At 42.0% G+C, this 17,527-nt stretch overlaps 1 protein-coding gene across 20 annotated transcripts in view; it reads left to right on the top strand.

Annotated features, from left to right (window-relative positions):
• CADPS (calcium dependent secretion activator) overlaps positions 1-17,527 on the top strand; it is a 598,625-nt gene that overhangs the window by 498,175 nt on the left and 82,923 nt on the right. For 9 of the 20 annotated variants that reach the window (XM_066352056.1, XM_066352051.1, XM_066352049.1 and 6 more), the window contains 5 exons: positions 1,925-1,945; positions 3,147-3,303; positions 4,055-4,196; positions 13,176-13,322; positions 16,610-16,765. In XM_066352056.1, coding sequence (XP_066208153.1) covers positions 1,925-1,945; positions 3,147-3,303; positions 4,055-4,196; positions 13,176-13,322; positions 16,610-16,765 — 623 coding nt within the window. The remainder of the gene's footprint in view (positions 1-1,924; positions 1,946-3,146; positions 3,304-4,054; positions 4,197-13,175; positions 13,323-16,609; positions 16,766-17,527) is intronic. The other 11 variants (XM_066352063.1, XM_066352064.1, XM_066352068.1 and 8 more) reach the window with 3 other exon arrangements.

The following is a 17,527-nucleotide window of genomic DNA, read 5'->3' on the forward strand; positions in this document are numbered from 1 at the left end:
CCAATATAAAGTAATTAAATGTCTCAAGAGAAAAAATTCTCATTAGCTAAGAATACATCACATATACACACATTCAGTGTGTGATAGCAGTTGACCCATTTCTCTTTTAATTGTAGTTTAATTCTGCTCTCAGAGCCTCAGTTATTCAGACACACACACACATACACACACACACACACACACAAACTGTACCTTCATGTATTGTTGCTTCAACTTTCCAATCTCTCTCTATGTATATTTATGTATATGTATATATGTATGTGGTACACAGAGGGTACATATATACATGTAATTTCTGTATAAAAACTAATGTGTTCAGTATGGTTGACTGTACCCCTAAAGCATACATCTTTGCCTTTAAATAATAAAAAGCACTGGGTAAGTACAATAGTTAGAAGCTTATTTGACTTCTTATTTCCTTTGGAAAATATTTCAGTAACCACAAATGTTGAATTAGCTAATGTACAAAAATGGCATCCACCTGTCTGAACAAACATAAAATCAATAAATACTGTTTTTTTAATTTAATTTTACTTTATTTTATTTCATTTTAGACTTGCTCTGCCCAATTCAGTCACAGACTGTTCCTTTGATTAAATTATGACCCAGCTTTTTGGTTATTACTGCCCTTGCCAGAATCTTTTCTCAATGAGTCAGGTGTGACTATGAGGTTCTGAAAGAACCACTTTGGATGCACAGAAACAGGTCTGGTCTTTACTTCTGCAACCCCTGTATTTGAATTCTCGCTGTTCACTGGAATCCTAAGTTCCTCTGCCAGAATTCAAGTGATCATTCATGTCACAATAGCCATTGCTCTTTGCGGGGCTAGCTTTCTATGTGAATATGAACACCACAACTGTAGACACCTGCTCAGTAATGTAGCAGGTCCCAGTGAGGGACCAAGTGCTCTGTAGACAGTACAAGAGGGTGCTGCTCATGGTCTCTGGTTTGCAACTTTTAAATAAAGATGGGAAGAACTAGGTCTGAGGTGGGGCTAAGAAATTTTTAGTTTCAGGCGTTTAGGGCTGGTGCTTTGTTTTGTTCTGTCATCCTAGAGCAAACTCAAGTCTGGGAAGGCAACGCAGTCTCCTCAGAGCTCGTTTTCTTAGACTGACTCTGAAGATGTAATGTTGATCAAGTATTAAAGAATAAGTACCAGCCAATATTTGTTCTGCCTTTGTGAATTTTGCCAATATCTCATTCAGGACTGATGAGAGACAGCCCTCCATGTAAGGTTGAGGGTGGGCGTGGGGCCCCAGCAAGTTCTAGCGAGCAGACGGTCTCTCCCTAAAAGGAACGCAGTGGGGGAGCGCAGGGGGCGGGCTGGGTGGTTCTGCTTCCGCTGGACTCAGCCAGTCAGCGGAGCGGACAGCAACCGCAGGGCTCTCATCCCCAGGGGTGCGACTACAATAGAACTTCATTGATTCAGACCCAAACAGTTGAAATTCATGACAATTCAACTGCAGATGTAGCTCTTCATTTTTCTTAAACAAAATGTGTTACATGATCTCAATTTTCTCTGGAAATTCTAAAGCTCTTTTTACGAATTTCCTCCCAGGACCTGTGAAATTAAACCTTCCATGTCTTTGACTTCAATTTATATGTCAATTTATCTATAATTATTGGAAGTTTTGAAAAAAAAAACACTTTTACATTTATGTTGCATTCACATGATAACCAGTGAGTACCTTCTTCTTTGATGCCCAAGTACAGATTGCTTTTGAAAGCAACAAATATCTATTTTTAGGAAGCCTAATACTTTAGGCTTTTATGCTGACAGACTGACATCTCTCCACTCTTACTACTCTGAATCAGTGAGGTTTTACTGTAAATTAAAATGGAAACAGCAGGTGTCTATTTCCAGCCAAGCTGACCTTGAAGAATAGTCCATGACTTGATTTTTTTTATTTAATTTGCAAACCAGCCACATGTTGATAAAGGAGAAGTAAGTAAAATGAAATCTCATGAAAGAAGAGAGGTGGACCGCTACTCTGCCTCCTAGTGGCTGTTAGAATAACCCCAAATTACAATAGATCACAGAAGAGCTTGGCCATTGAACAAACACTTTCATTTATGGAATTATTTCCATAATCATCGTTCATGTTTTCAAACACCTTCCATCTTTATTCGGTGAATGCTCCAGAAAGTGTTTCCAATGTAAATACTTTATGGCATTAAGTGGGGAGGTGGGGGCCAAGACGGGGCTGGTGATTTGTTCTTGTTTTATTGCTGTCTTTGAAATCAGCAAAAAAAAAAAAAAAAAAAGGCCTGTTGACACTGCCACTCATTCTGCATGCTTTCTGTCAGAAATGATTAGTCAACATGCATGCATGCCTTTGGATTACATTCACATCTGGCCCAGTCCGATGTGAATGTTGCCCCGAGACCCTGCACAGTGATTTCCAAGGACCCACGTGCATGAAAATGAGTTACTTCACTGATATTTTTTGGTTTTCAATGTACATATGTGTCCAACCCCCAGAAAAGCAAGTCCTCATCTCAGTGTTTTCTAGCGTAAGCCTGGTCTTTGCTGCAGACAGGATGCAGAACCAGGGGCTCCCTGCTGAAGAGATTTTTAACTCCAAAGTTTTGTGACAATGACAACAATGGTTTCCTTTGCCTTGGTATGAAATAGGAGTAACATTCCCAAGATGTAGGGAAACATGAGTCACTGAGCTTGTATGAGACCATAGACAATTAAGCCCCAGATGTTCAGATGTAAGTGAACAATCCTTGCAAATTTTCAAGTTAGACCAGCAGAAAACCCATAAACACAGTGAAGAAACTCCCAAATTCTGATAACTTAGAGCAAGAACTACCCAACAACAGTGATGAAGAGCATGACTCAAAACATACGGAGTTATTGTAAATTGAACAGAAATTCCACGTCTGTCACATCTACAGCCGAATCCTCTGACCAGTGGGTCAACTTTCTCAGGCAGGCCTGGAATCCTGAAAAGTGTGGCCTTGGACCACGTGGAGGCCCAATAGTATCAAAAATGCTGTTCTCTTTACAATAAAAACACCAAACCCTGCTGGATGCACACTTAATCTTGAACAGTGCGGGATTGCTTGACTACCCATCTTATGTCGGAGAAAGAACTTCATTGCCTGTTTGTCTGTTGTTTTTCTGCCAAATTTCAAAGGCTTTTGCGTGGTGGTCAGACTTGATGGTGGAGCATGCCGAGACATTCTTGTCACTCTTTGCGGTGGACATGGACGCAGCGTTAGAGGTGCAGCCCCCGGACACGTGGGACAGCTTTCCACTGTTTCAGCTGCTGAATGATTTTCTGCGCACTGACTGTATGTATCGTCTTTGACTGTTTGGCTTTCCTAAGTAGCGTGCAGATAAACAGGTTGTCAAAGCATTTTTATCCCAGGCAGACTGCAGGTAGACATAGTTCTTTGTGGTTTTATTGTTAATTCAGAGAGAAAGAAACTTACAGCTGATGGACGTTCTCCTTCTCCCAACAAGTGTCCTGTGATAGAGAAGCTTCCTCTTAACCTGGTAGAAGAGCCCAGAGCAGTGTCGGGAGTGGTATTCATGTGTTTTATTTGCTCTTGAACAAGCTAATTAACCTCTTTACATTTTGCAATTTTTATCAAAAGATGCTTTTCAGATAAAAAAAATTCTAGCTAAGTAACATTCTAAACATCTCTGAGTATCATACACAATATGTAGCCATATTGTGTATGTATTGTGTACATGCATTTATAGGGAGGTTGGTGAAGGGGGGAGTGTTCTCTTCCTGGTAACAGAGTGAGTAGAAGAGGAGCAGCTGCAAGAACAACTGGAAAACAGAGTTGCTTGTTATTTTGTTTGCTTTTAAAGAAAAATGATTGCTTTTCCCTTTTAGGGGATGCAACTGGGTAAAATGTTTTTGAAATTAATTTTTTTCCACACAGATTTAAGTATGAACTTTAATGATGTTCATGTACTTTTTTTTCCTTCTCTTTTTTGGGGCCGTATATTTAATGTCGAAGACAATCCTGTGCATGTTGTATGCTGACAGAGTGACCGCGGTCCTTACCAAGCTCTGCTTGTCTATTATAGATAACTTGTGCAACGGAAAATTTCACAAGCACCTCCAAGACCTCTTCGCCCCGCTTGTGGTTAGATATGTGGATTTGATGGAGTCCTCAATTGCACAGTCCATTCACAGGGGCTTTGAGCGGGAGTCATGGGAACCAGTCAAGTAAGGAAACCTCTTTTGATACCATCGGAGTTTGGGTGCAAATAGCTGGAGAGTCATACAGAAATGGGTGAATGGTGTCTTATGGTTTTCAGTGTCAGCCCAACAGAGTAAACACTGTGTATGTTTGCAACTCTGATGAGCATAGGCTCCCTGCCAGCAGGGGAGTAGAAAAGAGGTTGATCATTGTTTGGTGAAATGAAATCTTTGTTTTACTGCACAAGATAAATAAGGAATAAGTGATAGAAACCTGGCTGGGATATTTGGACTGTGTATCTTACTCCAATGATATTTTATCCTAGGAATTAACATTTCCTAAAGTGTATTACATGATGGTCTAGGCAAGGGAGCAGCAAACTTTTTCTATAAAAGGTCATATAATAAACATTTCAGCTTTTTTGACCTACATGATCCCTGTCACAACATGTCCACTCTGCTGTTGGAGGGCACAGCAGCTCCAGATAAGAGGTAAAGGGGTAAATGTGTCTGTGGTCCTGTGGAGCTTTATTTGCAAGAATAGAGACTGGCCCGGGGGCAAGTTTGCCATCCTCTGGTCTGGGCCTCTGACCCCTACCTCAAGAACAGGGCTCCGTGGTCAGTTACAGTTAGGACACCCTGCGCACTCATTCGTGCACGCCACTCCCTTATCCCCCGGAGAGCCGCAAAGCACAGCAGTGTGTTTTGATACTCTGATACCTAGTAAGTAGTACAGAATCTATTTAATTCTGCTTATCTAGGGTTTCCTACAGGCATTTGACGGCAGTACTCATTTTTTTAAATGGAACGTCAACCTAAAGGACAAAGTACAAGAAATTCCTGTGGGTCGTGAATTTGGCAATTTCCATCACTGCTTGGGCAATCTATTTGAAATGTCTAGCCAATTCCCTGCCACCTGCATCCCCAGCAAGGAGGGGGACTGGGAGCATGGAGCCACTGGGGCAGTCCCAGACTCCACTCTCTGGAGATGCAGAGGGCTCCTAGATGGGGAGGACTCTATGGTGTGAGTTGAAAAGCTTCAGTAAAGCCTGCTATTAGCTTTTCCCTGTTAGATTCTCTCTCTCTCTCTCTCTCTCTCTCTCTCTCTCTCTCTCTCTTTCCCTCTTCCTCCTCTCTCCTGTAAGAAATGATTATTTTGTTCTTTCTAGTCCCTTACATCTTTGGAATGTAGCAGCCTGTATGGAGCAAAATGGGGGTATGTACAAGCAGACTTTCAGGCACTCTTGAACAAATGTTCAAGAGATTTTCTCCAGTTTGGAAGCCTTGACTTATATCTCATCTTTAAGTGACTTTCTGAATTGAGACCCTCCCTCTACTTTACACTGTGTAAGACTGACTGACAAAGAAATTAGGCGGGCATAAAGGGGAGCAAGCATGCCGTTATGGAGAGTGATCTGACTTTGGGTGATGGGTACACAACACAATCGACAGTTCAGACACTGTGGAGATGTTGACCTGAAACCTGTGCAGTCTTATTGAGCAATGCCACACCACTAAATTTAATTTTCTTAAAAAAAAAAAGAACTTAATACAAAATAGCTTTCTCAGCCCCCCCTTCCACATCTAAGCCTGGAGGGAAGTGCCAGCAGCTTAATAAGTAGTAGGTTTTCATTTGCAAGTACCAAGAAATCTAAATTTTAGCTTGTAATTCTCCATTCTGTAATGGTCTCTTAATATGGCCTTACTGACTTTTAACTCAAGCAAATAAAACTGGGCTCCTTGATCAACAAGGGCTCTATTATTTTTAATGCTCACTGTAATCAAGACAGTTGTTCTTGAAGAAAAGTTGTGAAAGGAAAAGGTTAAAATGAGTAATGGTCACATTTTGAAAATAGCTATGGTCTTATAATAGCATATACTTGCTTGGGTTCAAAGGTGAAGGCTACTACTGCTGACACACATGGGAGGGAATGACTGGAGCCTCCACTGGTTACTACAGGGCCCTGGAGTTAGGGCCTCCCCTCCACTCACTAGCCAGAGGTTAATAAAGACAATTAAATTGTCTTCTCACCTGCAAAACTTATTTTTTAAAATGTCCCTACTCTGTCTGAGAATTGTCATGAAATTCTGTGACAATGTCACTAAAACCATTTTATAATCTGTTAAATTCTTCAGAAACCAAGCAAATTACTGCTAATTCCTTTTTAAGCATTGAACATTCTTAATACTGTCAGAAGTAAAAGTAGAATCAAAATCATTTTCACAGTCGGAGATCTAGTCTGGGAATATATTGTTGGGGCTTTTTTTAATGATTAAAAAATAAAATTTAAACTTCATGGATCAGTAATTTAAAGATCTAAAAAATTTTTTTAAAAATCTAAAAATTATTGGAGGATTAATAGTTACACAAAAAATAACTTAAAAACCTTTTATGTTGATGTGTGTGTGTGTGTTTTAGTAGCTTTTAACATGCTTGTGGTTTGTTCAATTCATGCTAAATAGTACATGCCTTTCAGAGTATGTAGAGATATTTGAAAGTGCCAACTAAAACATAAGCTATATAAAATTCTTTGAAGCCAAACACATTTCACCAGGGGTTTGTATACAGAACGTAGGTGCTGTGGGCAGACTGGCAGAGTGGCCAGCAGAACTGACAGGTGACAGAGCTTAGCGACGTCCTTTCGTGCTGGGCACCCCCTCCCCTGTGAGGAGAAGCAAGTGTGAGGGACCGTTTACCTGACCAGCGAGAGGGTGGATAGTGAAGCAGAGATTCATTTTTCTTTGTGATTTTTCCCCAAGTAAAGAATGAATTTTTGGGGGATGTTTTTCACCAAGCTTCCTCCAAAGCAAGAAACTGACTTAGATAAATAGACCCCGTTTTCTGTCTTCTACAGTTTTGCCGCACAATCCCCTCTATAGACCTGCCCGCAGCACAGACCACAGCCTTTCTTTCAAACAGTTGTTACACTCCATCCTGTTCTTCCACCTTTCTAAAGTCATGTTTATAGGCACCTGATTACAGGTTAAAAGACTGAGTGATGCCCTATAAAAGCTTCCTTCAAGAGAACTAGTACTCATATGTTAAAGAAAAACAGCACTCCAACAAACTTGCTAAAAACAGATTTTGAATGTTCTTCTGATTTTATTTCAAAATATGGCCATGTAAAAGAAAATGAGATATAGCCATCATTTGGGTTTGATACAAGTTATTTGGCAGACAGGATAAAATGGCTAAATCCTAATGCCATTTCTCTAGCAGAGCGGCCCTCCGTCTCTGCGAGGAGAGGAAAGAGAAGCTGCCCCTCAGTTTTCATTAAGCCTGAGAGAGTCACAGTTAGATTCTTTATGCTCTGGTGGAAAATGTTATCACCTAGCTGCTAACCAGAGCTGAAGACAGGCTGACACTAGAGCCATTGCCCTCTCCCAGGTAGCCATCAGGAAATGCCACGGGGCTACCACCCACAGTGGGGCAAGTGGTTCACAACCCTCCTGACAGCAATAAATACCAGCTTTTGGTTCTAACTAGCAGGTGGACCACATTTCCACCAGCTCTTTAGGGTCGGTTCACTGTTAGGTCATCATGGAAGAAAATGTCTAATCCAAAGACTGCCAAGTGTAGTACCCTGTCCTCACTGCCCTTCCCTTGACATCTCATCTCTCAGTTTCTGCTTGAACACCTGCAGGCACAGGGAATCCATGTTTCATGGCTACTCTTTTCAGGTTAGGATGGCTCTGAGTGGGAAAACTGAACACTGCTTCTTGATATATGTGCATGGGAAAATCTGGATTTCTCAAAATGCACTTTATCTCTCTCTGCCTGAGATTTACATATGAAAAGTGTTTTTTTAATAGTATCATTTTTCAGATTGTCAAAGATGTCAATATCTTAATGATAATAAACTGTCAAATCAAAGACACTTTAGTGATAGGTAGGTGGCCTGTTTGTAGACAAGTCCTAGACGTGGAGTCAGAACTCCCGACTCTGCCAGCACTTTGCTGGGCAACCTGGGGCAAGTCCTAGACGTGGAGTCAGAACTCCCGACTCTGCCAGCACTTTGCTGGGCAACCTGGGGCAAGTCCTAGACGTGGAGTCAGAACTCCCGACTCTGCCAGCACTTTGCCGGGCAACCTGGGGCAAGTCCTAGACGTGGAGTCAGAACTCCCGACTCTGCCAGCACTTTGCTGGGCAACCTGGGGCAAGTCCTAGACGTGGAGTCAGAACTCCCGACTCTGCCAGCACTTTGCTGGGCAACCTGGGGCAAGTCCTAGACGTGGAGTCAGAACTCCCGACTCTGCCAGCACTTTGCTGAGCAACCTGGGGCAAGTCCTAGACGTGGAGTCAGAACTCCCGACTCTGCCAGCACTTTGCTGGGCAACCTGGGGCAAGTCCTAGACGTGGAGTCAGAACTCCCGACTCTGCCAGCACTTTGCTGGGCAACCTGGGGCAAGTCCTAGACGTGGAGTCAGAACTCCCGACTCTGCCAGCACTTTGCTGGGCAACCTGGGGCAAGTCCTAGACGTGGAGTCAGAACTCCCGACTCTGCCAGCACTTTGCTGAGCAACCTGGGGCAAGTCCTAGATGTGGAGTCAGAAGTCCCGACTCTGCCAGCACTTTGCTGGGCAACCTGGGGCAAGTCCTAGACGTGGAGTCAGAACTCCCGACTCTGCCAGCACTTTGCTGGGCAACCTGGGGCAAGTCCTAGACGTGGAGTCAGAACTCCCGACTCTGCCAGCACTTTGCTGGGCAACCTGGGGCAAGTCCTAGACGTGGAGTCAGAACTCCCGACTCTGCCAGCACTTTGCTGGGCAACCTGGGGCAAGGCAGTGGACCGTTCTGAGCCTCGGTATCTTTCTTTGAAAACAAGGACTTTGACTACCCAAGACTTTTCCAACAAAACATTCTAGAAAATGTGATTTTTCATGTTCACTCTATAATCATATTTGATCACCAAAGCCTCCCTAGAGTGGGGCCTGGGATATAACAGGTATTCAATCAGTATTTATTGATTAACTGGCCTTTATTAAGAAACCCATACTGGCTGAAGATTGTAAGGATACACTAGAAAAACCGTGGGTAATAGAAAAGAAAAAGGTATATTCCTCTGATTGGAGATTTAAATCTAGTTGGGTCTAAGCAACAAACACATAAAAATTATTTTAAATACTCACCATTGTTAGGCCCTGGCCAGTTGGCTCAGTGGTAGAGTGTCGGCCCAGCGTGTGGAAGTCCTGGGTTTGATTTCTGGCCAGGACATACAGGTGAAGCGCCCATCTGCTTCTTCACCCTTCCCCCTCTCTGTCTCTCTCTTCCCCTCCCGCAGTCAAGGCTCCATTGGAGCAAAGTTGGCCTGGGCGCTGAGGATGGCTCCATGGCCTCCACCTCAGGCACTAGAATAGATCCAATTGCAGGGGAGAAACACCCCAGAAGGGCCTAGCATCACCCCCTGGTGGGCATGCCGGGTACATCCTGGTCAAGCACATGCGGGAGTCTGTCTGTCTGCCTCCCCCCACTTCTCATTATGGAAAAATACAAAAAAATAAAATAAAATTTTAATTTACATTATATTTACCAAATAGCCCAAGAAAGAGCATAGAGTAGAGGGTCTGAAGTTCCACTGAGGAGCCATGAGTGGGGCAGCTTGGAGACAGGTTTCAAGAGGGGCTGAGGTGCTGGGAAAGAACACGGGAAAAGTGGAAACATGAAGAAAGTGGGGTGTGCAATAGGACTGCACACTCGGGGGTGGCATGGAGTATAAAAGAGGCAAGCGATAAGGCTGGAGAAGTGTTTGGGACGTTCTATAATTCTATTAAGTTTAAAACTTTATCCTCTAGGTTATGCATTCAAAACAGGGTCTTTACAACTCCCAAAGCTGGTGAATATTGGTTCTTGGAGTAGGGGAGGGCAAAAAAAATCTCACTGTTGTTATATGTGTATGCATATACAGTATATTGGTGTTACTGAATTTTCATGGGGAAGGCAGTTGGGTGATCTGATGGTGATAACGAATAAAAGGTTGACAAATACCGCTCTAAACTCTAAGAAGGTATCAAAGAGTAACCATGCCCCAGAGTAGGGATCAGACCTAAAAATAAGCACTAAGAGAGACGTTAGTGTCCAGAGCACCAAAATAAGACAACATGTATTACATATATTCAGTAAGAATTGGCTCATAAAGTAGAAGACATCTGTATCTTAACTCTAACCCCATCCATAAATCTAAAGCTTCTTTGAGAGAAGACCCAGCCATATTGTTTCTGCATGGAAACACGATAATGGTGATAATTAATTCTAGAAACAAGGAATGCCTCTACCCCCAGTCATTTCCATCAGTAGAAAAGATGAGGTGCCCACATATTTGTGACTGTCATCCATGTGGGAGAGAACAGATGACAATTTTTCAATCCCATGTTCCAGAGATGGGCCCTTTGCATGAATGGAATGATCCATTTTCAGCAGCGTGCCCAAATGAACGAGTCTGATTTTTAACATAAATTAGTTGTTAGGATTGCAATTCACACCTCTTCTACTATTCAGAGATATCCAATTATGATTTTCTCAGAGAAGCATAATGGCCTGTTTAGGTAGTTGTGAAAAGGTCCTCTAAAATAATTCATTATATCCATCAGCAACTCCAGGAGCCTCATCTGACCCAAATGCTACTAAAAACTTTCCCCTTTTGACAAATATATTAGTGAAGTATAATGCTTTGAATTGCTCTTTAATTATTAATATAAGTTATTAACATCCAAATGAAATATTGATAACATTAGTGATAATACCATATTATTTTGCTAAAAGCAGAAATATCAAGCATGTTTCAGTCTTTTAAAAGTAGAACATTATAATATGTCACATGAAAGAAATGTTTCTGAATCTAGTGCAGTAGTACAGCCAAAATGTCATATTTTACAAATACAATATGTTTTGATTAATATAAGTATTTTTTTAATTTTTGTGTGCAAAAAAAAGCTTATTTCTAATTTGTATACCCACCATCCTCTAATATGTTTAAACTGAGTTGCTTTTGCATACATTTGTATGTTATTCATTTCTAGCTACTTTTAATTTGCTCAGAATTGACATTTTAACTTTCCAGACTGCCATCTCTAAAGATCTCCTAATTCCTTGGTCATTATTCAGTGTGTGCATCATTTAATGATCACATTTGCTTATATAGGCTTACACATGTCTCAGTGAAAATCGCCAACCATTTTTGTTACATGATAGTGTTGAATGCTGAGAATCACCAGGGACTGAATTCAAAGGGAAATTCCCTGCTTAAACGGAGAAACGTGGAAGGACAAGTCCCATTTCCCTTCTACTTCATAGTCATCGTTAGCTTCTTCACTTGACCATTCCCACAAGAGCATGCTTTAGTCCCAAGTAGAGAAGTACATTTGGCTTTCCCACATGTGATGTGTAAAGGACACACCTGAGAGACACCTGTTTCCCTTAAGGAAGAGAATGCCAGTTTGGCCATTTTACATTCTAGGTTTTTCCATCTACAAATCAGGGCTATATTATCATTGTGAGAGAACAACTTGTTTCTAGAAGGAGACAGGTGTCCAGACTATGTACAGGGGCCAGAATTTCTGACTTATCAGGAGACTTGCCCCCCTAAGCAAGCCCAGAGGCTGCTCCAGCCTTTGCAAGAGTTCTGTTAGTCAAACACAGCTTGCCCGGGGCAGAGCTGCTTTGGCAAAACTTGCTGTTCTCCTACAAGATCCAAAAAGAAAGCCTCAACTTCTTTGCCAAAGTGCTGTCAACTCTATTTAAACAGGAAGGCTCCTCTCAGCTGCAGAGTTAGGCTGGGCTCCGCAGTGCCAGTGACTTTGGCTGGATGGAATACCCTTCAAATGCCACTACAGAGACACGCGTTGCCAGCTTGGGGAGCAGTACATGACACAGTCCCTTCAAAGAGATATGGTTGATTCAAGTTGAGGTTACTGTTTTGTTTTATTTTCTCTCTCTAGTCATAAAGACATCCATCTTTCTTTCATCACATCAGTTGATCAGTCTTTGTTCAAAAACAAAAAGGTTCTATGAGATCACATTTTAAAACAATTTATTTTTTAATTTAAACCTTAACTTTTTATAGAAAAATACACAGCTTTAATTTTTACAAATGAAAAACACCTACAGAACAATCACACAGATCAGAAACAGCACATCCCTAGCAGCGCCAGGAGCCCCTGTCATTCACACTAACGTCTCTGTCTCACTGTCACGGGTAATTACTGTAACATGAGGCCATAGTTTAATCCACCTGTGGTCAAAGAATTTACTATAGAGCTGAATTTGGGATTTTTTCTTTGTGTGTGTGTGTGTGTGTGTGTAAATATTTCATTTTAATTAGACTTCTTTTGGGAGTGGAAGTTCCCATTTTCTTTAAGTGTTCTATGAAATTATTTAAAGCTAGTCACTTTTTGATACCATTCCTTCATCTTCACCATCAACTCTGATGCTCCATTGCACACACATCACTCTTTCCAGAAGTAGCAGTTGGAAAGAGTTCTGTTCCGGTCCACCACCATTACATATGCATTCACATGGTGAATTTTCTGTTATATCCTGTATCTAATATCTGGCCTGATGAATGTGCCTCTGGCAAAAATGAAAAGAAAAGAGAAATAAAGTGCTCTGTCATGTCTATCAATCCCAGCTACTTCAGAGCGGCCCTGCCACAGCGACGCCCACAATTTCATGGATTCTTAGTATGAGACCAGTTAGAGACTCTCCTGGCAATGGGTTTGGAAACTGTAGACCCTTCAAAAAGGCATTTCAATAATGTGATCATTATGGACTGGTGTCCATGCATGTCCATGCTTTTGAGTCACTCTATGATTAATTTATTTTCCATTAACTTCTGTCATTTCTCTCTGACTGAGCCACATGACCACTGCCTATTGTGAGCTGCTTTCTGCAATGCGTTCGCTGTTGTCTTGCTGTGGACTTAGCCAATTTATTTACAACTGTCATGTGCTGTTGCCCATCTGCATTGTCACTGTGATGGTATTTTTTCTTTCTGTCTGTTTCTTCCACAGGAGTTTAACCAGTAACCTACCCAATGTGAACCTACCCAATGTGAACCTTCCCAAAGTACCAAATCTACCAGTTAACATCCCTCTAGGCATCCCACAAATGCCTACTTTTTCGGCACCGTCATGGATGGCTGCTATATATGATGCTGAGTGTGTATTCAGTTCACATTAGATCTATTTAAATTTAAGTGATCTTGGCATGGATATGTATTGTTTATTTCTATACATCCTATATAACAGAGATGGAGAGGGATAATTAGACATATTTTGCTGATCATACAGAGACAATATTGTTTATTTCTGGCATGCGGCATGTTAGTAAGATGTTTGCTATATATACAGCACTAACAATTTGTCTTACGCCCACTGAAGGCTTGAGGACTATGTTTTACTTCCTGAATTCTTTTGCAAAAGGATTCTGCCCATGTTTGGGGGTTTTCTCTTATTTGTTTTTTAATGCAGGTGGCATGACTTCAGGAGGTATTTATCCAAAAATAGTCTAGGAGATCTCTTTCATGGGCTGGCCACTCATCTCTGACCAGATTTAAATCTAAGAGGGAAACATGTCTACCTAGAAGCTATTTTTTTAAATAAAAAATTTCTAGAGACTGTTTAAACCATAAAGTATATTTCTGGTGTCAGCAAATAGCAGGATATATTAACAGTATGTTCAGGACTAAATGAAAATTTCTGAATGGGTCAAACCTCATTCAACTCAGGTCATAATATAGTACAGAGCACTGAGATTCAGTAGCAGGATATGTAAATTGGAGACTGCAAGGTTTTCACAATCAGTAGTTAAGTTGTTTGGTCGCTGTCGGCTCTGTGGTCTGAGAGCAGAGACAGTCTTGACATTCATCCACACTGATGCTAGGAGTGCACTGGGCGTGCTGCTTCGGGAGGCCACGCCTTTCCTTTAATGCCAGCCAGCAGTTTGGGGGGATGGACATCGAGCAGTCATTTCTTCTAAGGCTCAGGAAATGAATCCTCTTTTCCCCCTCAGCAAGAAGAAGACCCAGCACCTCCGTACTCCACCTTAGGGAAATAGAATTGGAACCACGTGCATGATTTAATAAGTGAAATAAGGTTGGCGATTCTGCACCCTCTTTTGATCCTTTTCTTAGAGCACAGCTAATTATAGGCCAGATAAGCTTTTTTCTTGAAAGAATAAATTGGCACGTTTTCAAAGAGAAGTGTTATTATCAAAGGAATAAAAAATGATCTGAAACTGGCAGTGAGTTTTGAAATCTCAAAATCACATTCGTCAAGAAGGCCCTCAACATTTCCATTTCTGCTGTAATTGGGTAGAGAACAAGGCAGGGACCCACTGCTCCTGTGGCCCCTCCGCAGCCGCCGCTGTCAGACCTGTGCTCACTCCGATCCGCAGTGAAATCCCAGAGTCGGGGTCTGATTCTCTCTTAAAGGCAAATCAAAACCTCCCAAAATTTATATCTGAAAAAAAACTTCTAAAAACATAAAACATATTCATGCTAAGATGACTATATTAAAAGTTAGGCTAGGTATTATTTGTTAATAATTAAAAAAAATAAATATCTGAAAGCTTCTTTATGTGCATGTTCTGTGACATTGTTTTTGAAAAGATATGAATCAAGACATTGTAATAAAGCAGATAATAGTCTATGTTCAATTAATTAAGGCATGAGTGGGAACACATTTTAGTAACTGCTCAGCAATCAAAATAATCTTGGTGCTATTGCCTTAACATTAACAGTTTATCTTAAAAATAAAAAGAAAATATTCTTTTCCTCATGTCAAAACTTAATAATAAGCTCTTCAAAGAAAAAGAAAAAAACCCTAGAAGAATTTTTTGAAACTCCGAAACCAGATGGGTGTCAAAATGTTGTTGTAATAAATACCAATTATTGCATTCATATGTACTTAATGATTTAAAACATACAACCATACAGTTCCAAAATGGGGTTTAGACTAGACAAGTTGGGGTTTCTTTTTCCCAAGCCTAGGATGGGGTCGGGGGGAAGGCTGAACTTTCATGGAGAAGCGAGGCACCCCCCCACTTCTGAACAATGCTTATGACAGTGTCTGAAAAGAAGGCATAGACGCTCAGTCACCCACCAGGAAATGCCTGATTCTATATCTTTTCATAATTCGAGTTTCCTCCTTTGCCACCTTTCATTTTTAAGGACGTGTTTCCATGTTACCTGCTCCTTCGTGTCAGATACATCTATGTACTGACCTCAGACTGGTCTGTCCTTGAAAACATTTCCCCGTTGGTTGAGGCCGTAGGCTCCCTCTCGGCATGTTGGGAGTGCGCCCTTCCCTACCCCGCAGTAGCTGTGTATGCATTTATGCACTAGCTATATTTCTCTCTGAAGCATTAATTCAATGCAGCTGGCATCTGTCACAATAGAAACACCCACTCTCATCTGTTTCTATAGACGATGTCAGAACAAGTGGTAATGCATGGTGTGTTGGACATTTTATAAATTACCGTGTTAGCATTAGTGGTATGCGAGGAAGGGGGTGGGAGGTGGCCACCCCTCAGAGCTCCAAATGGGATTGTTACAAAACAGAAAGCCAGCCAGAGGAGGGCAGGAGGGTGAGAGAGGGACCATTTCCCAGACGCAGGCTTTCCATGGATGCCCCAGGTAAAAGTCTCTTTGATGTCATTGTACAGAAAGAAATCAAGACCAATTTCTCCATCTGTACAGAGGACTGGGTAAGATGGTACAATGGTTAAAGAGAAAAGCTCAGGTTCTGAGCCCTAAAGCTTTGAAAGTATCCCTTGTCCACTCACCTCCCCCCAGCCCAACCTTGTCCTGGGCTGCCTATACAATGAGCTGGTCTATTGGAATAATAACCAATCTGAACAAGATTCTTGGATTCAAGGTATCCAGGTGTACTCGTCTCAATTTGAGTCACCCCAGTTTCTTTCCAGCTCTTCAAGAGAGAAAGCAGGTCCTCGCTCACCACTTTGTTAGCACTGTCCTTTTGAAACTCAGAGTCTGTGCAGTCTCCAAGAGGCCCCCGTTCTGGACAGGAGCTGGGGAAATGCATGAAACCCGGGATTTTAATAACTGCATGTTGCCATGTAGTTATTATTCGCTGAGACTTACTTCTACCTCTGGTTCGTGGCCTTCATCTGAATCATCACATGTGTTAATGTGGTTATTAAAAGAAGGCTGATTTTTACCATACACTGTTCTCCTGGCCATTATGGGGCAATACCTTCCTCAGACTTGTCACTAGTCTGCAATAATTGGCTGAACTGAGTCATGTATGGTAAAACTCAAAATCTGCCGGTGGAGACTGCCCCCACCTCCACTGCCAACATGCGTCGTTTTGTATGTTGAAGCCAGTGTTTGCCTTAAGCCTTCTAGTCCCCAGTTGTCTTTGTGTCACCTTCCAGAGCCCGAGGCCAGTGGGTGACTCTTGTTTTCTGATTTTTATTCTGTTAGTAACGGATCGGGCACCTCAGAAGACCTGTTCTGGAAGCTCGATGCCCTCCAAACCTTCATCCGGGACTTACACTGGCCCGAGGAAGAGTTCGGGAAGCACCTGGAACAGCGGCTGAAGCTGATGGCAAGTGACATGATTGAATCTTGTGTCAAAAGGTAAGTGTAACTGCCTGGAAAGGGTCTGCATGCCTTCCCCACCACGCATTGACTCGGGGAGGATAGATGGCCACACTTTCAATTGGCCATAGTTTGGAGTTTTGTGGAGAAGGTGATTGCTTGTCAAAGTCAGATGGGTCAGAACTATCCGAGTCTAGTTCTGTTCCCCTGCCCCACACCTCTCCCAGACCAAGCAATGTGGTGGCCTGTTTCTCCTTGAGCTCCTTGAGGAAAGGTCTCGTGTCGGTTCTTGTTTGTCCCTGTAGCCCTGATATCTAACAGTGTCTGGCACAAAAGACTTAACAAAGTATCCTTTAAATGTAAGAGTATCTGCATGGACAGCTAGATGAAAATCAAAGGAGTATATACAATTCCAGAGCCAGTGTGTCCAGTGCAGGTAGCAGGAACCTAGTGAGTTTTCAGCCTTGTGGGTAGGACTTCAGCTGTGTCATTCATTCTGTATATGTAAACTATTAGCTGTCTTGTGGAAAATCTAACCAGATATCAACAAGAGGGCATGAGACATTTCGCCTGCCTTGTCACTGTGAGGTAGGAAGGCTGCACTTCAAGTTCCCAGGTAAGCTGTTCTGAAGGCAAGGAGAAAAAAATAGGAGAACAACATGCACTCATTCAACAGAATTGTTTGAGCTCCTCCTAGATGGCAGGCACAGCGCTATGTGCTTGGTGTACCAAGGGCTGCATCCTTCCCTCATGGAGTATGGGCGCCTATATATCCTCAGATTTGACACTGTTATCATCACC

The sequence above is a fragment of the Saccopteryx leptura genome, chromosome 10 (assembly GCF_036850995.1).
Source record: "Saccopteryx leptura isolate mSacLep1 chromosome 10, mSacLep1_pri_phased_curated, whole genome shotgun sequence".
Taxonomy (NCBI): domain Eukaryota; kingdom Metazoa; phylum Chordata; class Mammalia; order Chiroptera; family Emballonuridae; genus Saccopteryx; species Saccopteryx leptura.